This window comes from Phodopus roborovskii, unplaced genomic scaffold (genome assembly GCF_943737965.1).
Source record: "Phodopus roborovskii unplaced genomic scaffold, PHOROB, whole genome shotgun sequence".
Taxonomy (NCBI): Eukaryota; Metazoa; Chordata; class Mammalia; order Rodentia; family Cricetidae; genus Phodopus; species Phodopus roborovskii.
In genome coordinates this window covers 20,592,257-20,614,783 of record NW_026126482.1, presented here as the reverse complement: position 1 = coordinate 20,614,783, position 22,527 = coordinate 20,592,257, and the positions used below count along the sequence as shown (strand labels likewise).

The following is a 22,527-nucleotide window of genomic DNA, read 5'->3' as shown; positions in this document are numbered from 1 at the left end:
TGGAGCCATGGGCGGAGTGACCTGTGGAAGGAGGTCGGAGGGAGAGCCAGGAAAGGCCCTCTTGCTGGTGTGACTGGGACAGGAGAGGATGGGGTTGAATTTCCTGGTGTTCATCTGTCTAGGTTGTAAGTTATTTCTCCCTGAATAAACATCTATTTGGCCTATTTGTTTATCCTGATCCTTATTTAACCGCGTTACAGCTTGGGTGCAGCAGTGAGTTCATTTGTTTACCTGCATAGCAACAACATAAGGAAAATTCGTCTGAGCCAAGTCCAGGCTTAGGCCACCCTACTGCTTGCTTCTCTTGCTTTGTTGGAGACCCTTTTCTCTCTGTTTTGGGGACCTGACTTACTTTCCATTAAGGACACTTGAGATTTGGTTTTGTGCTGCAACTAAGCTTTTTGCAAGCCGTCTAAATCCCAGCCAGCCCTCTCTCCACTCAAGGAAAGGGCAAAGGAGAGGCTCAGAAGTGGAAGGGCTCTTGGGTCGCTTGCATTTGACGCAGCTTTGTGTGGCAAAGCAATCAATGGAAACAGTGCCCTGACTGTTGAGCCCCCTAGCATGTCTCCCCTGCTGCGGCCGCCAGTAAGTTTTCTGTATAGTGAGCACTAAAACAACATTTAGTTATGGAATGACCAAGCACCCAAGAGCTGTGAGAAGCACTGAATATCGAACTGTGGCGGGAAATGACGTCTAGGTTCCCCGAAGGACCAAGGTTTTTTTTTTTTTTGTTTTTTTTTTTTTTTTTTTTGTTTTTGTTTTTTGTTTTTTGTTTTTTGTTTTGTTTTTTTTTTGAGACAGGGTTTCTCTTTATTGCTTTGGAGCCTATCCTGGAACTTGCTCTGTAGAGCAGGCTGACCTTGAACTCACAGGGATCTGCCCGCCTCTGCCTCCCAAGAGCTGGGATTAAAGGCATGTGCCACCACCGCCTGGCTTTTGTGACCAAGGTCTTTTATGGGACAAAGCTGAATATAGTCTGTGACAATTAGGTATTGAAAGCCAAGTTTTATATCCTTTTAAATTGACTGAAATATTAAAAAAAAAAAAACACCAGAAAACTGGCATTTGGGCTCCTTTGATATCTGAATAAATTCAACAGAATCATATACGTTACATCCAGACTTAGAAAGAGACCCTAGACTGCCCTTTTGGGCCATGGATGGGAGGTGATGGAGAAGTGTGGGACTCAAATGTCTGTGGGAATTGTTTTCTCTGGAGTAGGAGATCTCTGCCAGCTTAGTGGGAGGAAGGATATGATGGCTGATGGGACAAATAGCACACTTGGCAGAATTTGGTGCTAGTTCTGAAGATGGCTGCCATGGGAGGCAGCAGGTCTTTCTTTGCCCAGACCATGAGGCTTATATAGGGAATGATGGGAGAGAAGTGCAGGTTCAAGGAGGAGGTGCTTCCCTGCCGTGTACTAAAGCACTGAGGGCAGTTCTCCAAATGAGGAACTTTCTGGAAGTTTCCTTGTGTACAAGACCTGTGTCTGTTAAAAGCTAATTTTTGCTGGCTAGGACAGCACAACCCTTGTCCCCCTGTGCCTCCATCTGCCCTTGCCAGCTTCTAGAAGAAATTCATCTAATGTGTACAGTGGCTGTGGATGGGAAGGCGGGACAGGCCCTAAAGGAGGGAAGGAACAAACTGCCGATGTTTAGAGGTCAAGTTGAATTTTTTAAAATGATTTTTGAGGGTAGGTCATTTAATGAAATCTTCCAAGTGATCCTGGCAAAGAATCAGATAAGGATATCTGGGTCATAAAATTTTGTCAAAGACCGTTAGAACCCAGTTTCAGTGGCCATTTCACGGTTGAGAAAACTTGAGCGCAGGAGGCCTCTCGGCCAGTCAACAGAGGAGTAAGTGGGACCTTCGGAGGGTGGCTACCTTTTCTCAGCATCCTAGTCTACATTAGTGACACATACCACACATTTTCTAGAAACACAGGAGGAAATGCTCTCGAAGAAAGTGACTTTCATATACTAGAGATAGAACCTGAAAATTAGGTATCTACAGCTAGTTCAGTCTGGGAGACAACTCCATTTGATTACACCATCTTGTCCATTTGGAGCAGTGATGTCATTTGAGAAGATGTCCACATGGCCATATTCTCAGTGGTACCTAAGATCTGACATCTCCCGGATTCGTGCTTTGGACATACTTCACTCAGGTGGGAACACCTCTAATATCAGCTGTGCACAGTCTTCAGTGTGTGAGCTGTATGTATCCTAGGCTAGCGACGGTGTAGCCCAAGATATTTGTGGACGGCACTGACGTTGTGCAATCTCAGAAAGGTTGGGCAAGCAGGCTGGCTGTTTCTCTGACAAGATGGTTAAGGTAGGAGTACTTAGGACAGAGTGCTTTGACCTCTGATAGTTTCTAGCTCCACATTTTGCGCAATGAACTCTGGCGAGTTGGTTCCTTCTTTTCTTTTGGTCCTTAAAAATGTATTCAAACAAGACCATCCAGGTTTATTTTTCAATAAAATAAGCAGTTTTCCTGCCCACCCTCTGTCCCTCAGAGAACATTGTTCATGCAGCAAGGCCTCCTGTGGCAGGAGGCATCTTCCTCAGATAAGTAGTCCCTTAGCATGCAATCAGTGGAAAGGGAAACTTAGCCTCTTGTTGTCTTGGTGTGGGTGTGTTACTAACGCCCCCTCAGAAATTAGTATTATCTGCAAGCTTTATAACAGAGTGCTGCTGAATCTGAAGACTTTGGCACTGACCAAACAAAAAGGACCTTTGTTCAGCCACAGAGGTGTTAGGGTTTGCTCATTCCCTTGGCATGGGTGACCGTCTGGGAACATAGCCTTTCAGTTCAGGGTGAGCTCAACAAGCCCCACCCTTCCTTGTTGAGGACCTCCAAGACCATGTATAAGATGTAAAATGCACCTTGATTTTTCAGGGGAGACATTTTAGGTAACATTTCAGTCCTCTGGACAATTTTACAAGCTAGACACAGGATCTAATAAATAAAATTTATCTTTATATAGACAAGTACACTTCTGGAACATAATTGTACTTACTGACTTCATTTTTAAAAAAAAAAAAAACTGAGGGTGTCCTCTGCCCTGGGATTAACTTTTTAGTTGTGTGTGTGTGAGAGAGAGGCAGAGACAGACAGACAGACAGATAACAGGGAACAAAAGAAAGGGAGGTGTAAGGTTAGAGTTTGTCATCTCTGGAAACTTTAATTTCCTCTAAATCTATTTTTCACTTGCTAGTAGACAAATAATATTGCTTAATATACATTGCAGTTAGTTGGCTGGTATCTGAGGTTGCTATGGGCAACTGATTTCAAAATGCCTAAATGCCAACAAGGGAAGTCTTTGGTTCCTAAGCCAACAGCACATGGGTGACTGTGTGTATGTGTGTGTAGTTGTGATGATTCAGTGTCTAAGAAGGCATAGACACCATAAATAATGCATTTCAGGATCTTATATTACCTTTTAGGAACCAGTCTGGAAGACCTGCCTAAAGCCTTTGAGTCATTTCCTGCCAGCATTTGTCTGTGCCCTATTTTGGAATTGCCCATCTTAGAGATGATGTCACTGGGCTTGGCAAATCTTGACAATATTTGAGTTTTCTAAGTAGCCACCATAAAATAGTACTTGCCCCAGCCTAGACTACCATGGTAGCTCATCCCATTTCTAATGGGTCCATGAGCTCCACAGTATCAGTGAGGTATTCCCGTATTATGGGATTGGAAAATGGGAAGAAAATATTGGGTTTCCAAGAGAAAGCTGACAGACTGGAGATGAGTTTTAAGGTATGAACAATTTGAAAACACGGTACAGGAGGGAAGGTATTCTAGACTTCATGGCACCCATGGAGGCTGCTCTGAGAGTCAGTATATAAAATCTAAGTTTTTCCTCCAGGAGACTATGAAAGAGTTTGCTAGTCTTGCAGTCTATACGAGGCCAAAAAAAAAAAAAAAAAAAAAGTTAGGCCTCATACAAGTCCAAGTATCAGGTAATTTTTTTAAATTTAATTTAATTTTTGGAGACAGAGTCTCATTGAGTCCAGACTGATCTTTAACTCAAAATGTGGCCCAGGCTGGCCTTGAACTCCTGATATGACCACCTCTGCATCTTGAGTGCCGGGATTGCAGGTGTGTGTCACCACACCTGGCTTAAATGAAATCTAGGGCCTCATGCATGCTAGGCAAGTGCTCTATCCCCAGCCCTAAAGCCCAAATTTGTCAATCATTTTTTTTTGTTTTGGTATCACATTCATTATTTAAGGACAGTTATGATTATGGAAAATGAGTGGTATACCCTCTAATGGCCTCTGGCGGGAAACTCTGCTCTCTGCCACCCCGTGTGGTCTTGAGATGTTGAGGAAGGTTTGACCAGCAGGAAACTGGGTGAGTGTGAAACTCAGAATCACCTTTTGGTGGTTAGTTTTGAGGTTAACAAACTCTACTAGTTTGTTCCTTGTTCCCACTTTGCTCATCCATTAGTCCCGCTGACATTTAGCTGCATATCTCGGCTTCCTAGAGTCAGAAGGTAGCTCCAAGCTGGCCTTCAGAAGGAGGCAGAAAATCTGTAATTCTACTAGTTAGGGTTAAAGCAGTAAGTCTCAAGAGCAATCATCGAGGGCTGGTAGGATGGCTCTGTGGGTAAACGCACTTGCTGTGCTAATGATCTTATTTCAATCCTGGGGCCCATGTAGTGGAAGGGGAGGGAATGGACTCCTGTGAACTGTTCACTGACTTCCACATGGGCATTGCACCCACACCCACACACACACAGAAAATAAATGCAGATGTTTACAAAAATTTAGCTAAGTAAATAGTTGTTTTAAGAAAAGAATAACCAATATTGTTCCCCGGGCAGCTTGAGTTTGACACAGGTGTGTCCCATGGCAGTTTGATGGTCACTGAAGCAGAGAAGTGAGATTGTCTTCAGACCTTTGGAGGCCTTTGACTTTAGGACCTTTGAGCTCTCCAACCCAAATCCAACTTCCATATTTTAAGGAAAATTTTCCCTTTTAAAAGACTGAAATTTTTCTTTTTTTTTTTAAATTCAGCTTTTCAAATTATTTGACTATGAGTAACTCATTTAATTTAGAATTGTCTGTGAGTTCTTGGCAACCTCAACACATATTTAGAAGTCTTTTCAGAGCGAGAAAGCTCTAGCTTACACAAATTGTTTTCCAAATGTAATGGAAGTGTCACAAGCCCTGCATAGAATTAATGAGGCTTGCATGATGTTCTTCCCTAAGCGTGTGTCTATGTGTTGATTAATTTCTGTTTTTCACTTACTAAGCTTCATATTCTGCAGCTCAAAGTTTTCTTTCTTTCTTTTTTCTTTTTAATTGAGCTTTCAAACTTTTGCACAGGCCCTGGGCACCCTGCCCATTATGCCTGATGACTAAAACAGCCCTGCACATAAAACCCATGAAACCAAGCAAAGTGTCAGTGTGTGAAGTTTCCAGATGACTTCTATTCTTCATCACCCTTTCCAGAATTCTTACAGAGCCAGGGAGAGACGCACATGCTCAAAGGGCTCAGCGCATTTGCTGGGAATAGAGGATGTACACATTTGGCACACACTGAGAAACACACAGGATCCATACATTCAGCGTGATCGTGGAAAACTGAGTGTAGCCTCAGACACCTGTTATCCCAGCATCAGGGAGGATCAGAAGTTCAAGGTCGTTCTCAGTTACTTAGGGAGTTTGAGGCCAGCCTGGGGTCACTTGAGACTTTGTCTAAAGCAAACAAAACCCAAACAAAACTCGGAGAAAGGAGAAAGGAAAGAAAGGCTGGAGCCAGGACTCTCCCTTGAAGCTCCCACAATGCAGTTCTCCGCTTACTGTTCCCGTTAACTTTCCCAGTAGCCCTTGTAGTGAGTGGGCCTCTTCCCACTTCACAAATCAAAGGGCAGTGTCTGAGAGAACACTTGTAGTTTGCTGCATACACAAAGCCACAGAGCCATGGTGAGAGCCAGACTGAGGTCCACAGAGCTCCTGGCCTCCATGGTTCACAGACAGTGGGTCTAGGATTCTCATTTGCACTCCTTAGGTAGCAAATTCTGACTGTTGGCTAACATGGATGGGGTGCAGGAGGGCCAGTGGAGGCTGGAGTTTCCAGAAAAGTAGAAAGGCAAGGCAGAAGGCAGAATTCACAGTGTAGCTTTTTGGAATGATTCACTAGGGCACAGTGACAGATGAACCCTGAAGTCCATGCTGTAACAATGCGGGAGGGTTCTGAACTGTGGAAAGCCCCATCACAGTCAGACTGGACACATCCAAGCCCGCCATTGAACCTCCTTAGGGTTTCTCTAAGCGCAGTCCTGGGCCAACTCCCACTGAACTATGCAAGAAGTTTCAGAAAAATGTAGGTTTCTGGGCCTCCCTTCCTAGGCTCTCTGAAGTAGGGGCGGTGAGGCGGGCCTAGGAATCTGCATCTGAATCGATGCACCTCCCTCTCTGGGTGTCAATCTTGTTCATTAAAGCCTACAAGCTCAGAACAAGTTCCCATTGCTTCCCCATTTTCCTTAAAACGCCTCCAAATACCACAGCTGGAACTGCTGGCAACACTGGGCCTCGGTTTGTCACTATTTACAGACAGACAATCAGAAGACAAAATGATGAGAGTTATTTAGCAAACCAAACTTCTCAAATGAGAAATAAAAACAACCAAACCTGCACGTGCTCTCCTGTGCACTGAGACTGGAGTCTGACTTGAGTCACTAGGATGCCCATCCACTGGGAGTTACCGCAGCAAGGAAGACGGAGCCCAAATTCTTACAGCTGGGATTATTTCCTAGCAGCTAGGCTATCTCCATTAGGAAAGAAAATTTAAGAAGAAAGAAAGGAGGGATAAGGAAGGCGGGGGGGGGGCGGGTAAGAAAAGGAGGAAAATCAGGAAGGAAAGTGGGAAAGGAAGGGAAGAAGAAGGGTGAGCAAGAGGAAGAGGAGAGTGTGGGAAAGGAAGGGACGGGAGAGGAAAGGAAGGTTGCAGGGGGAAGGACGGGGCAAAGAAGGAAGAGAAGCAGCTAGCGAGGGATGGAGGGAAAGAAGAGTTAACATTACTCCCTTGTATGTGTGAGCCAGCGGTTGAGGGGGACAGAAGCAGGACACCTGCAGTCTCAGAGGCACCAAGACACTCACACAGGCTGCATTATGGAGGACCCTGGTGCCTGGCAGGGGAGGGCTAGGCTCACCTCTCCTGTCCTTTCCACCTAGCCTGTACCAGTCAGACCACCACTGTGGAAGCTCCCGGTTCAGCTGCAGGAGTACCTGCCTTGGTCTACACGGCTTAAAGACTTGCAGTTTCTTAGAAACCGGTTCACCGTAGCAGGGCTTGCGTGCCTTTGGCTAAACATAGAAGTCTTAGGGGTGTGGAAGTCATAAAACAAAACAATGTATGGAGTGACCTAGGGTCACCTAAGGGCCTCAGTCCCTGACATCAATGGAGGCCAGGAGAGGAGCCAAGGGAAAGACTACCTTCATCTACAACACAGACAATGCAGACAGGGCTGAAGCTCCAGGCTTCCCAGACGTGGAACTGTAAAGGAAGACATGTCACCTTCCTGCCAAGATAAACTGTGATCAAAGTCGGTCCCTCTGCCTTTCAGCCAAGCATTTCCTGTTCTGGCCTCCTCTGTCTGCCTCGAACCAGCTCAGAGGAGGGAGAGCTATTTTTAAGGTGCAAGCGTCTGAGACTAAGAATGAGAGCCTTACTTATTTATAGTTACACCTTTCAACTGTTCTTCCCCGACTGGGGATAGAGTCCAGGCTTGGCGTTCCCTTTGGAGCTGAAATCACTGGGATGTAAAGGGCTTTGGAAGGTCACATGGCTTCGTCTATGGCCTCTAGCCAGCATCCCTATCCTGGAGACAGGGAAAGCTGTTCTCCACATCTTAGTGAATTCCTCCTGGTAGACAGAACTCCGAGGTCATGTGCCCCTGAGATGTATTTTGTTAAAACATACATTTTGTATAATAGGTGATTAGGAAATGCATTCATGGTTAGGATTCCAGGGGCTAGAGAGATGGCTCAGTGGTTAAAAGCATTGGTTCTTGCAGAAGACTGGAGGTTTGGTTCTAAGCATCCACATGGCAGCTTGCTAACTCCAGTTCCAGAAGATCCAGCTCCCTCTTCTGGCTTCCTCGGGTAGCAGGTATGTGTGCGGTGCAGACATATGCAAGCAAACCACTTATATACATAAAATAAAAATAACAAGTCTTTAAAACAGACTTACTTAGAGGAAAGTAAAAGAACTGGTATCATGTAAGCAAATATTACCTAGCTTACATAGATTTGTAAATTCATCTACATTTTGTATTGGTAGAGTTGCAAACTTTTTCTGGTATCAGCTTCACCCTTCCTCTTGTAATCTGGAGATCTTATTGTATGAAATTAGTCTAGTCTTAATAGCAAACCTTGAAGGGACCACTGGAAAGTTCTGACAAATGAAAGAGGAAATCCCTTCCTTTTAATTGCACAAAAAACATTGTGGGTTTGGCTGTTGGCCTGTAAATCCAGTGTCGTTATTTTCTTCCCAGCACACACACCCATCTGACTTTGTATTTTATTGTTTCTCTCGTTGCACTGTAAGCATTTGTGAAGGCTCTGTTTAGTTTTTAATTCGCAACTTTACCACAAGTATCAAAAACACAAAACATGCCAATATTCATTATTTAATGAATGCAGTTCCAGTCATCTCAAATTGTTCTGGTTTGAGACTCTAACAGGTGGTGCCCCCTAGCATTGTGATTTGGGTACGGTCTGAGTATTCCCCTCCCCCCTCAAAAACTTGTTGTTATTGCAGGGTTGGTTTCTAGGGTGAGAGTCAGTTGAATCTCTGAGAGATGGGTGCCAATGAGAGGTCTGAGATCACTGGGGAGTGGCCCCCAGGAGAGTTGTGATGATGCTGGAAGTGCTTTTGCCATAACTGAGTTAAATCCAAAGGCAGGTCCCAGAACCACCAAACCCCGAGATTAATAAATAACTGTTCTTTCTTCATGAAGTTAGCTGTCTCATGTATTTAGTTATAATGATGAAAATCTGAGGAACACATCACATTTTCTTATATTTTTAGATGATGTTTTCCTAAATACTCAAGTATTCACCTTCTTTCTACTTTGGACATTATTAAAAGAATTACTTCAAGAAAGCAAGGATGTGTCCTTCCTAAATCCACTAACATCTATGTATTTTGAATAAATCAGTCTTAAAACCCAAAACTCTGAAGAATAAGTTGGTAGTTGCTTTGTCTACTTTGGATTGATTTTTTGTTGTTGTTGTTGTTCAGCCAGACTAATTCATGATTTAGCTAGAGGCCGAAGAAAAAGGATCCACACCATGTCAGTATGCTTGAGTAACAACAGAGGCCACACTACGCAAAGAAGAGGTAGAGAAGATGCAAGCCATTTATACACAGAATCCAGCTCTAGCAGACCCATCACACAACTGAAGAGATAGAATTGTGTGCTCAAGTCTGATCCAGAATAAAATGCCATTCTGGCTGTCAATAGTAATTGGCACATTGTAGCTCAAGAAAGTCTTGTTGCTGGATGTGATACCACAGGCCTATAATCCCAGCACTCAGAAGTCCAAGGCAAGAGGATCTTAAGTTCAAGGACAACTTGGAATGAACATATTGAGACTCTATCTTGACAAAACTATATTTTTTTGTTGTTGACTCATCAATGGAATTTGATGCAATGATACCTGGGGTAAGTCACTTAGTATGTTTGCTTTTGGGAAATTTCTAGTTATTATTTGGGGATTGCTTCTATTATTCTATATACAATGAATGACATAAAAGAAGGAACAAAATTCTAGTTAATCACTTACCTTTTTCCCAAGATGGGGTCCATTAGTGCCTCCAATGTTTCTCTGAACTGATGGTGGTACTTGATACACATCTTGTTCTGGGGTACCATGGCCAGTAGGTACTTGGTAAATCCCTTGATTCTGATAGGAGGGTGGCACTTGGTAGATGGTATCACGAGATGCTGCCTGTGAATTTGGTACTTGATAGAGTTTCTGTTGGCCAAAGGTCTGATGCATGGGTCCAGGAGTAGGCTGCTCATGACTGGAGGGCTCCTGTACTGGACCAATCAGAAGTTTCACCCGGTTGCCTGGGACAATGCCTTGGCGACCATGTAGGGAACACAGCCACCATCCCTCTAGTCCTCCTGTGTTCTGTTCTATGACAGTTAAGATGTCTCCCTTTCGGAAGGCCAGCTCCTCAGCACACTCGGGGACATTGTCATATAAGGCTCTTGCCATAAGATTCTAGGAAGGGAAAAAGAAAAAAACGGTGTTAGAATGTTAGGGCTTTTTCTGTAGAGCCCACGTGTTTAGGGACAGGCACGGTTCCTGGAAAAAGAGAAGAAATATGAACAATAGGCTGCAAGAAGGAAAGCAGATGGTTCAGACAAAAGACAGACACAGCTACACTGTGTCTGCCACCAGTGACATCAGACAGCCTCCTCGAAAAAGCTCAAAACCCCAGAAGAGATCTTCCCTCCAGGGGTGGGTGCTTTGCCAAGGCGCTGGGCTAGCATCACTCGAGTTAGGAAGGGGTCACCAGGCAAAGCATTTTTCTAACTTTTTCAAAGTGAGCTGAAGGGGAAGAATGTTCCAGGCTCTTTGTGTACCACAGTGGACTGCTCTCAATGTTTTTACATATTTCAGGCAAAAAAAAAAAAAAAAAAAAAAAAAAAGGTCAAAGAAAATCCTAAATGACACATACTACAAACAAAAATTTTATTCGGCATTGAAATGTAAATGAAAGTACATATAATTGTGCCTTGGCAGGACTTACCATATCTTTTATGATTAAGGAGGCCCTTGGATGCAGGAAGAATCTATAAGCAAAAGCACAGGGATGTACTATGGTTGTCTTTCCAGACCTAAGGGTGGAGAGGTACCAGGGATGCACTCATCCACTGCTTTGGTCTCTCTCATACCTCTCTGAGAGTCCTTCTTTACCCTGCCATGTAGTCACCTACTTCTTAAATCTTGCCATTCACATCTGACAGGCTGTGCCTTCCTTTCATGGGCTCAGAACACTCTCTGTCTTTGTATGAAGGCCTGTCTGGCACATCCAGTCCTCAGCAGACAGCTAAAGTAAGCCTTGAGCAGAGAGTGGGCAGGCAGTCTGTGCTGACATTCCTGGAAGGCTTTCAAAGGCTCTGAAGATTTCCAGTACACTGGCAGCTAGTCCCGCATGCCTGCCCCTTCCCAGGGTGCAGAGAACTGGGGGAACATAGGGAACCCATAGCAGGCATCGGAAAAACTAAATGTGACCCCTCTCGTATGTCATTTAAGCATTTGGATGCACTTAGTGTCACTGTGGTGAGGAATCATTTATGGAGCAAAAGACTGCCGGTTGGCCGGGGCACGCTTATGACTTTATTTTACACCAGAACATATTTGTGGACTTTGGGGCTGCTTTTCTTTGGACTCTGGCCCCTGTTTTCTTCTCCAGAAATGTGGACTTGATCTCTTAGTCCCATGCTTTTCATTTCTTTAAGATGGACATGCATTAATCATCTCCTCCTGGACCCTGCCTGAAACCACAGGGCTCACATTGTATGTGGTTCTCTTCTGGGGAGTGGCCGTGTATGGGAGGGGTCTGCCTCTGCTCAGGAGTGTGGAAGATGTCCAGTGCCACTGCTTTCCATTCTTGAAGTGACATAAAGTTTGTTTTATTTTCATTACATTTTAAGTTAGTTTTGAATCTTTTTCATTTTTTGATCTTATTTTTTGTCTTTTCCCCAAGGCCTCTCAAATCCTTCCCATCAATCATCTTTTTACCCCATTAACTTCATATCTCTGTCTCCCCCACAAAACAAAACAAAACAAAACAAAGGGACAAAACCCACTAAGCCATAATAACAACAACAAAAAGCACAGACAAAAATAAGCAAACAAAACCATGGCATATGTTTTCATTTTGTGTTGGTCAACTACTTCGGAATCTTCTTTTTCTTTAAACATAGCATCTTGCCATCCTGTCCAGGCAGGCTGGACTTAAGAAATCCTCCTGCCTCATCCTCCTAAGTACCGGGACTACAGTTACATGTCAGTGCACATGGCTACCCAATCCTCTTTTAGTGTGAATGCATCATTTAAGGAAGGAAGATGGAGCCACAAATATCACTAGGAGACAAGAATTCTCTGACCTCCACAGGGAGGCAGTGAGGGCAGCTAGAGTGGAACTCAATGCTTTTATTTCAGTTGAGGGTTTTACTTAGCAGCTGTATTCTAAGAAGCTCTAGGTTTCCCCTAACAATGAAAAGCTCATATAAAAAATGATAAAATCTGGCCACATCCTTGCCTGGTTTTTAGAGCCGTTAAAGGATGTGCCAGGGTGCTAAGGTCTCTTCTGCTTCTCTTTTCCCATCTTTTGGGCGTTCTGTCACTGTAAAGAAGAGTCAGGTTACAGAGGACAAGGCTCTAGTCCTTTGTCCCAGATGGCAGGGAAAGAATGACACCAGGATTATGGTTTTAGAGCTTGGAGGGAGCTGGTGGCTCTGGTCTGTCCTGTTCTCCTGGGACATTCATTAACTGGGAATGGTTGGGAAGGAAGCCCCTGGAGGAAATCATAAGTAATAGATTTGGGGCATCCCGTGGGAGCTGAAGATTAATAGCTGTGCAATCCTATGGCTTCAGAGAAGGGAAAGAAAACATTAGACAGGCAAAGGGCTACAGCTCCAGCAACCACAGTCAGCTGGAGGCAGTCACAGCTGGGCCACTTCCAAGTCGTGGAACACCAAGAGGTGCTGAGTGGGGCGCTAGGCCACACTTGATTAGAGGCAGATAGAAATCCCCATGAGAGTCTGCTCCATATGCTTTGTATTCTGTCCCCGTGACCTTCCCACTGCCTGGCAAGCAGCATGCTCATGCCTGCACTTGAGCCTAAGGGATGTTCTAAGGATAACCCCAGAGCCTCCTCCACCATGCAAAAGTAGTGGGCACAATTCTCCTGCCCTATTGCCCACAACATCTCTCCAATCTTCTCACTGCATAGACAGAATGGGATTCAGAAAGAACTTGACCCAGCTGTTAGTGGGCAAGTCACCCAGTGTCAGGTTGACACCCATCAGATATATATATCTATCTATCCATCCATCCTAGTAGATGTCAGCTTCGGTTAAATGAGACTGAGTTCTTTAACTCTATGCAATCTAAAGATAGTTGATATGTATAGCTAGTCACTCTCCTAAACAGCTCATACACACCCCCGAAGAGAGCTTGTGAGCCTGTAGCTCTGGTTTGAAGATGAGGACACAGATCTGGTGTTTCCCCAAGGCTCACACGGGTATCAGAGCTAGACACAGAGCTGGGCTTTTCTAGGTTGACTCTCTCCTCTGGGAAGCTGCTTTAGCTGTCCTATCAGGACCCTGGCTGGGCTCTGTCCCATTATGCAAGGAGGTTTTGAAGGTAATCCCCCTTTCACCCCATTTTCATGGAACAAATGAATTCTTTGGGGTTTGCAGGCCCAAATATGTTAGTAGGGCTTTCCCCTTGCACATGCTAACCTCTTCATCCCTGGATAAGAACAAGGTTGAGGCTGGGTTGCTCTTGTGAGTTTGCCATGAGGATGAGATCAGTGAATTCAAGTAAGTTTCAGCACTGCTAGAGATGGGACAAGCCATGGTAGGTTTTTATTGCATTTACTGGGTGGTGTTTCATTTCAGGCATCCGATACTCACTTTCTTCTTCTCAGTTTTCATCAAGAAACAATCCCAGAACTAGAGAAATGCCTCAGTGGTTAAGAGCACTTGCTGCTTTTCCAGAAGACCTGGGTTCAATCCCAGCTCCTACATGGCAGCTCACACCCTCATGTAACTCCAGTTCCAGAACATACAATACCCTCTTTCAGTTTCTGTTGGCACTGGGCACAGGTATACATGCAGACAAAACACCCATCACACATAGAAAATAAAAGTAATTTAGAAAGTCTTGGGTAAGAGGTGTGACTAGTGTGTGTTTACTTGGTAAGAGGTCAATAGTCCAGAAAAAAAGATAAAAGTCAGAACATAGGGTCCTCACTCCAAAGAACACTAACTCATGAGAGGGCCAACCAAGAGTTAATTCCTGTCTTGAGGTGGGGGGATCCTCTCCTTTTATAGAAAAGGTGTGATTCCCTGAGGTCCCAAAGTCAGAAGTTCTTATCTGAACATCTTAAGAAAATACCAGAGAGGCCAGAAGTCCTCTAGTAAGATCTACTCTTTCTCAACCCACAGCCCCTTGGATGTTTATCTGGGGTTGTGGGGGGAGGTCAACACAGAAACAAATCACGGAGAGATAAGAGTGCTGGGTAATTCTATACCCAGCTGGATGCCAAATTTCCAGAGATTGGCAGCTACAAAGGCAGAGAGCTTTGTTGGGGCAGGGGGCAAAACTTGAAAGCCAGAGGGATCTTCAAGGAGTCCAACTCTTCCACTTGACAACTAAGAAAAAAAAGGAGGTTCGGGAAGTTAATAATTTGTAAAGCCACCTGGCTAGAAGACCTTAGGACTTAGGTATGAAGCCAGGCCTCCCGATTCTAGGCTTCTGGGAGGAGGGGAGATAGTCTACATTTTTGCCCCTCCTTTTGGCTAGCAGACTATTGAGCTAGTGGGGCCTAAGCAATTGCAACTTCCCCAGGAATCTCATGCTGGGGGAAGGGAAAGGCTGGTGTCAGTCAGAGGAGGAACTTGTCTCCTGGGTAGAGATTTCACACAGTTCTGCCAAGCTGTCAGACCATCTTGCAGAAGAGACTGGAGGCAGACAACGATGGAGCTGTGATGGACAGGACCGCACTTGGACCAAGACAATTTAGTTATGCATATCTCTTGTCCTCTGTTGAAATTTAAATCCCACATCAGTGTCCTAGAAGATGGGCTTGGGGCTCACTGAACCCTTTTATTTGTTCTTTTCTCCAATGTGGCCATGTTAAATAAATCTCCTCTCCACTTTTCACTACTCTGCCTGACTCCTCTTCTTACTTCCAGTGTCCAAAACCAAATCCATACCCATTCTCTATTAAATTGAAGTGGGTTCTAACTTCTGCAACCCTGGCTCTCTGCGGGGAGAGTGGAATTGGTTTTCTTGAGAGTTTAGCAATTACTTAGCTCTTTAATTGATGGAGGGAACACAGGTGGCCAAGTCTAGCATGTTACGGCTGCCAGGGCTCAGTCATATATACCCTAAAACTCCAGCAAGAGTGACTGTAATGGAGATCAGATGCCAGTGTTGTAAATCCCATCTGAAGGGACCTTGTTTGTCAATCCCACCTCATGCTCTCTAGAATTCACTTATACTGGCTTCTGCTCTTCCAAGACCTTGCTTCCAACTTCTTCCTCTTCCCTTTCTCCATCGATAGATCATTTCCCTCTCATCTCTTAAGTAGCCATGCTCTCAGGGGACCTCTCTTTTGCATCTGTCCTCTCCTCTACTGCATTGCTCTCTGAGTGAAATGTCACCCAGGTAGTGACATATAAACAAAGTTGCTACCCAGAGTGACAGTACGGAATGGATACTTCTGCACTCCACTGCTTACACACTTCCGTGACTGATGGGCCATCTTGATCCCAAGCCCAACAAATGAGAAAACACATTTCCTTCTGTTTTACCTTTCTTGATCAACACAAAATGGAATGACCTGAGGTTGGAACACTCTTCACTACCTGGCCCTGATTGTCAGACTCCATATCCTTCCTCACTGCCTCTCCAGGTTCAGATGTTAGCAATAACTCTTTGCTTGTTTTGTCTCTTTGTTTCAATTCCCTGAAGTGTCATTTCCCATCTGGTTTTGGTTTCATTAACTCTCTTCCCAGCTTAGAACAATCTTCCATAAAAACAGATTAAGTGCCTCTCCAAAATCCACCTGATCATTTCCCGTCTAGTTTTCTATTATACTATTTCTTCGTGACCATGCTGTGCAGTGCATGTGTGTACATGCATGTGGGGGCCAGAGGATAGTTTTCAGGAATTGTTTCTTTCCTTCTACCACATGGGTCTCAGGGATCAAACAGAGGTTGTTAGGCTTGGGGACAAGCCATCTTTCCAGATAGCTGTTTCTTTATAGCAAGGTTTGCATCACTCCATTCCAGGCTGTGAACTTCAGGGATGCTACCTGATTCCCTTTCCATTTCTAGAACAGGAGCCCAGTGTGTGAAACAAAACCAGAGCCATTGTCTACTAAATTGAGGTGTGTTCTGACCTCTGCATCCCTGGTCCTCTGCATGGAGAGAAGACCTGGTTTTCTTGAGAATTTAGCGAGATGCTTAGTTAAAAAAAAAAAAAAATATTGAGACAGAGGTGAAGAAGGAAGATCTAAGAGGCAGAAACAGTTGTCCAGGTCACTGGAGCTTAGAGCCTGAGAACAAGGGAGAAAGCCAGCAGGAAAATGCCAGCCCCTCCCTATTTAAACAGGACAATGACGCAGATCCAGCAGATCCCGGAGCCTGCTCACCCCCTCCCAAGCTGGTGTGTTCGCAACTACTGAGCAAACAGGAAGGGCCAAGAGGAACTGACCATCCCAGTGCATAGAATACAATGGTCTCCTTAAGAGCCTCCCCTTCCCTTCTGTGTCTGGTAGGTGACAGCGTGCCATTCACAAGCTTTACCAGAAAGTTTCCTTGTGCTGTTCCGGGTTCTCAAGCTATGGCTGAGGAGTGATCTTTATGGGAGAGTCACATGACAACTTCTGCCCTCTTTCCCTCCCCCCCCCCCCCGTTCTATTTTCCTCACTGCTATCAAAATGTCAAGAAAGCTTATTACTTCTACTGCCAGGGGAATTATTTGTTTCTCCCAATATAGACAGGTGTGATGTGAAATTTCCATGACCATTCATGCTGTCCTTTGAAGAGAAATGAGGCACAATGGCTGGTGTGTCACTCACTGGGACTGATAGCATCATCAATGGCTTGGCTTCCTTTTATTATTGTTACTTCATTCTATATTTATTCAGGAGAACCTGCCAAAGACTCAGGGCTGCCTCATTCTTGATGACAAGACTTTCCTGTGCCCCCCCTGCCCCCCCCCAGGTCTCTAGTGGGCTCCAGCACACACATGCACACACAGGCACCCAGAGACCAGATCCTGAGAAACAGACTTACTAGAGGAAATGGCATTATCAAGGAAATCAGTTCTTAAAGGAAGCTGCTGAGAGATGTACATGGCCAAGGTCAGCCTCGGGGCACACTGGTGAAGAGAAAGGAAGGCTCTAGTGCTTTTTCTTCCCTTGCTGACGAAAGTCAGCTCCGGTCAGAGAATAGTCCTACCATCTTGGTTGCATTTCCCCTCCTGCCTCCCATGGGCACCTTTGATGTGGTGTGTGTGTGTGTGTGTGTGTGTGTGTGTTGGGAGGGTACTCAGCCTTTTCCCAAGGAAAGCAGTCATAGTCTGAAAGTATGGCGATTTACAAGTATCAAGAGTTTGATTCTTGGAAGCTTGGCTCACACTTCTGTTCTTATACCTGAAGATCTGGAATTCACACACACACACACACACACACACACACACACACACTTTGAAAGCTCTAGATGTTATTAAGTAAACAGACAGAAAGCCTTTGTGTACAGGAGCTGGAAGTTACAGTATATTGTGCTATGGATGCTTGCTGAGTAATAGTTCATTGCATTCTTCCCACTTCCACTGGACTGGAAACAGTCCACAGAAAGGCAGTAGCAGGCTCCTACTAGGTCTTTGGAATGCTGGTGGAGCTTCTGACCACTGCAGAGGCCTGTTCAGCATTCTCCACTGAAGACTACTCTTAGCCAATGGGCCACATTTCCACCAGTGATCCCCATTTTCCGGAATCTGCTTTTATTAACTTCTACAGCTTCTGCCAATAACTTGGACCCTCTGTGAATATTCATACCATTCACTTCACCCCCAGCATTGTGATCTAGAGCAATAATCAGATTCTGCTTTATGCATTTCTCACTGAAAGAAGCTGTAATACATATGACATTAAATACTAGATCCCAAAAGCTATATTTTGGCAAGGCAGAAGACAGCATTAATAGTCCCTGTGTGTGTGTGTGTGTGTGTGTGTGTGTGTGTGTGTGTGTGTGTGTGTGTGTGTGCCGACAAAGCTCCCAGGCATATGAATCCATACATTGGCCTATTCTTATTTGATGAGTATTCTTTTGATGATTTATAAGCCAATGTGATGTTCCTCCTTGAAGGAGGTGAGGACATCTAACACTCCAAAGTATTAGAAAGAAACTTCAGGCTCACTCAGTTTGTGCTACATGATGTGGATAGCATACCTAGGACATTGGAGTGTTCCTTATAATGCTGGCTCTACTCCTTCACCTGAATGGCTATCATACATTCTCTTATGATGTGAGATTGATGGATGGATGGCATGATAGCTTTGAGGGTAAAAGCACATGTCAACCAAGACTGGCAACCTAGTTCCGTCCTTAGAAGCTACAGTGGAAACTGACAGCCAACCCCTGTCAGTTGTCCTCTGACTTCCACATACATGCTCTACACACATGCACACACTAAAGAAAGTTATAATTCTAAAGACTTAATTTTTAAAAATGGAGACCTGCCCTCATGCGAGCCTTGAGCAGAGCAGAAACCTTTGTATAAGAAACATCGCAGATGGGCAGGTAGATAGATACACTAGTATGTGTGTGGCTTCAGTATGTCTTAATTCATGATGGACGATTAATTTGCCTGCAAGAATAAGGAATTAATTTCTCTTGTCATAGGGATAATAGTATTGCTACCTCTGTATCTATCATATGATATCGTATCATAGCTATCTACCAATCAGTCATCCATAGGAGTTCAATTTTCCACTTGCCCACAGCCTACTGAAGTAGCATCAAGGAACTTAAAGATGAACACACATAGGGTCCTCTACATTTCCCACCTAGTCATCCATGCTTGACCAGAACTGATCACAATAGGTGTTTCTGTTTTACAGCCCAGAAGGCCATAGACTAGATTAATGGCAGAGCCAGAGATCACAGCTGGATATCTCCTCTTCTAGGGTTCCTCCCCCACCACCAGGATGTCCCTCCTGAGACACCTAAAAATTTAGTTAAGCCCTGGGATTTTAAGACCTTGTCCCAAATTGCCTGGGTTTTGATGCTTTTCAATATACCATATTGGCAAAGGATCAAAAACATGGGGCAGGCATGAACTCCTTTTAGGGCTCCATCCCTAGATAAATCTTACAGGCGCCATATAATGATGAAGTCTTGACACCCACTCACCCAAAAGATAGGTTTTATTAACAATAAAACAACCTTCTGGATTCCAGCCAGAATTACAGTGTTGGCACTGGATCATATCTGACGGCCTGTCTAGACAAATCCCCTAACATTTAGATTCTAGGGGAAGAGAAATAAGAATTAAGTTAAACAGAGGTAGGAGAGTCCAACCCATTCGATTACAATGTATTTCCAAAAATGGTATCATTTCTCAAAAACCAAAATGCACAGCTATAACATCTATAAAGCATTTGAAAGTATGAAAAGATCCGATTTTTACATTCTCACATCTTTCTCTTCCTACAGCAAAGTCCGAATGCAAGGCTATACTTAAATACATCAGTTCAAATACATCACCGTCCTTGTCAGAAGCCACTTGATGAAACTGGGATGTGGCCCTTTGCTGGGACTGTTGCAGACGTTACTGAAAGAGGGCAGGGGGTAGCTCAGTGTGTATATTGCTGACATTGCAAGCATGAGTGCCTGAATTCAATCCCCATAACCCATGTGAAGGAACACCAAACCCGGCGGTACCTACTTGTAGTCCTGGTACTGAGGAAGTGAAGACAGGTCAGTCCCTGCAGCTTGCTGGCCAGTCAGCCCAGCCAGCTGGTGAGTCCTAGGCTATGAAAGACCCTGACTCAAAAAACAAGGTTGATGATACATAAAAGGAACTGCACAACTGACGTTGCTCTCTAGCCTCTGCATGAATGCACACACCCACATGAACATGAAGCCCTTCCCCCAAAGTTCCTTGATCTGGGTTTGTTGCCTTACTGCTATTACCTACTTACCGTGTGAGCTCTTCAAAGAGTTTTAAAGCTTGGCTCCACACCCTCGGCTAAGAGGGTTGTACACCCATACACTGTCAGCATTGCCACTGAGCAGTGGCCACACAGTTGTTTTGGAAGCTGTGGCATCTTAGTTCCTTATGTGAACGAGAACAAACAGCTTTCTGTAATGCTGGCATCTGGACGCATACTCCAAGATTCTGTGTATACTCAGAGAGGGATTCAGAAGAACTTGGGGGAAGTGGTCGTCTTAGAGATCGTTTGGAGGTTTCACACTTGGCCCGAGGGAGATCTTATGCTTCTAAGTGTTTTGTAGCATTTCCGTGAACAAATGGGGACTAATACTATAGGAGGAAGCTAGTTTGGGGTTAATATCCGCTACATTAAGCTCGACCCCAGCCTTGATTAAATTGTGGCCAGCACTTCCGGGAATGCAATTCTGTGTTTCCAATCTCATAAAACCAACAAGATCATTGTTTTTAAACAGAAGGAAGCAGGAAAAAATAGAATGGTAGCTTAGGGTATAAGAGATGTTGTCCAGCCAGTGGACATTCGATGTCTGAAGATATATATGTGTGTATACACATGTGTGCTACTGGAATCTAGTCCTGGGATGTTGCTGGGTACACAGACTAGCCCTCCACTGGCTGGAGAAATGGCTGCTAAACTTCATTAGGAAAGTCTAGTCTCTATCCTCCTGCTTAAAATAATGACAACTGCCTCTGTTTCCCCATCTTTGAAGTCGGGATAATAAGCTAGTTCTTCTTGGAGGTATTATGAGAGCATGTGAAATTACATATGCAAGACACTCTGATGTCTCCAAGAGAAAGAGGCACTAGGAGGTGGGAGCAGTTACTGGTGTACTGTGCTGAGCTCAGGGAATCGTGTCTTAACCATACTCGCCCCAAAAGAAAACCTCCTCCAGGAAAAGAACACAGACCAGAAATGATCTCATCGTGATTATACCTGCCACACCCAAGGTAGGCACAGCTCAGAGAGGAAATTCCTTCCCTTCAGCCATGAACTAAGTTGCATCTGTAATTAAGATCTTAATAAGGAGGGTGGGAGGGCAGTTACAGATGCTGCAGGCTCCAAGGCAAGGAGCTACCTGACCAGGCTTAAAGTGAGAATGACTGAAGTGCAATCCCCCACTCAGGTGTGCCAAACGAGCCCACACTTCAAAATGAGCCTGCTTGCATTTCCAAAGATGCTTACTCCTGCACAAAGATATAAAATAGTACCTTATTATTTATGACTAAATGTTACTTATGACTCTCTATGAAGAATCCCGCCAAATCACGTTTACAAAATGCTCGTTTGTGTGTGTGTGTGTTCCTGCAAAATGTTGCCATAAGGGGAATGGGATAGTGCCTTGGACCACTGGTTGATCTGTGGGGCAGCTCTTGGCCATCTGCAGAGTGGCCATGTGTTCCTGAACTTTCCATGGTAGTTCTCAGGTTCAAATATCCTTCCCATTGTCAGACCATATGTCCTGTTCTTTGGTTTGTGAAATGTGGATATATCCATGGAAATTACACACACACCACACACACACACACACACACACACACACATACACACACACACACCAAAGAAAGGATAGCCTTGAAAATATACTTCTTGTTGAGGGATCTCTACTTTGGTTAAATTAAGAATTCAAGAGAAAAATGGGTACTGGTAAGAATCTGTGACTGGGAAAAATGGTTGTCCTCTTATGAACATAGTAACCTTTAGTAAAGGAATGGGGTATGATCCTGGGGCCTCTGCACCTCTGGGATGTTGTCTAGGAATCTACGTCACAATGAATGGAGCCAGGGAGAACAAACGGCTCTTGGTCCTTCTGTTGTTATTATCCCCGTGTCCCATTTCCACACCACACTGAGTGGTGAGCAGTGAGGCTGAGAGTCATAGTCCAGCTCTGAAGTTCTAGCCCTGGAAGTGGGGCCTCAGGGTTCTGCGGTCTGTGTTAGTCCCTGAGCCACTTTCCTTCCAAGCTGTACACTGTGTTACAAGTGACCAGGAACAGAGAAACAGAATCGGCAGATGATGAACATTAAAGGCAACGATCTCCAAGAAGGCTGAGTGTGCATAAATCTGTGTCAGCCCTTCCCAGTGTGAAGTTTTGCGTATTACTGCTAATCCTAGCAGGTAGTGGCCCTTTGAGCGGCAGCAAAGCCCAGCTCCATCTTTAATAGTAAGGAGCAGAGCCATGAGGACAAAGAAGCCTACGTCTGTTTCAGCCAAATTGCCTATGGGTGCTAAGTTAAATTAAGCACAGTAAACCATCAACAACTACTAATGAGCTTGCCGTTAAAATACGGGAGTCACCAAAGGACTTCTGCCCAACACAAAGAAATGAGGACAAGTATTCAGGACATGTCACACTGCTGAAATGCACAGCACCTCAACAAAAGGGGAGAAGATGTGGTTCTAATCTGAGCATTCATTCCAAGAGTTTTGATTACTGCAACTTTCCACTGAGCCTCACAGACGAACCTCATGCCTTCACTGTTCCGCTTAAGTATAAATAAGGAATTAAAATGGATT

The 22,527-nt window shown here is 44.5% G+C and overlaps 1 protein-coding gene across 2 annotated transcripts in view; it reads right to left on the bottom strand.

Annotated features, from left to right (window-relative positions):
- The window catches only part of Nedd9 (neural precursor cell expressed, developmentally down-regulated 9), a 166,853-nt gene that overhangs the window by 18,424 nt on the left and 125,902 nt on the right, over positions 1 to 22,527 (bottom strand). For both annotated transcript variants that reach the window (XM_051194383.1, XM_051194382.1), the window contains one exon: positions 9,807 to 10,250. In XM_051194383.1, the coding sequence (XP_051050340.1) occupies positions 9,807 to 10,250 (444 nt within the window). The remainder of the gene's footprint in view (positions 1 to 9,806; positions 10,251 to 22,527) is intronic.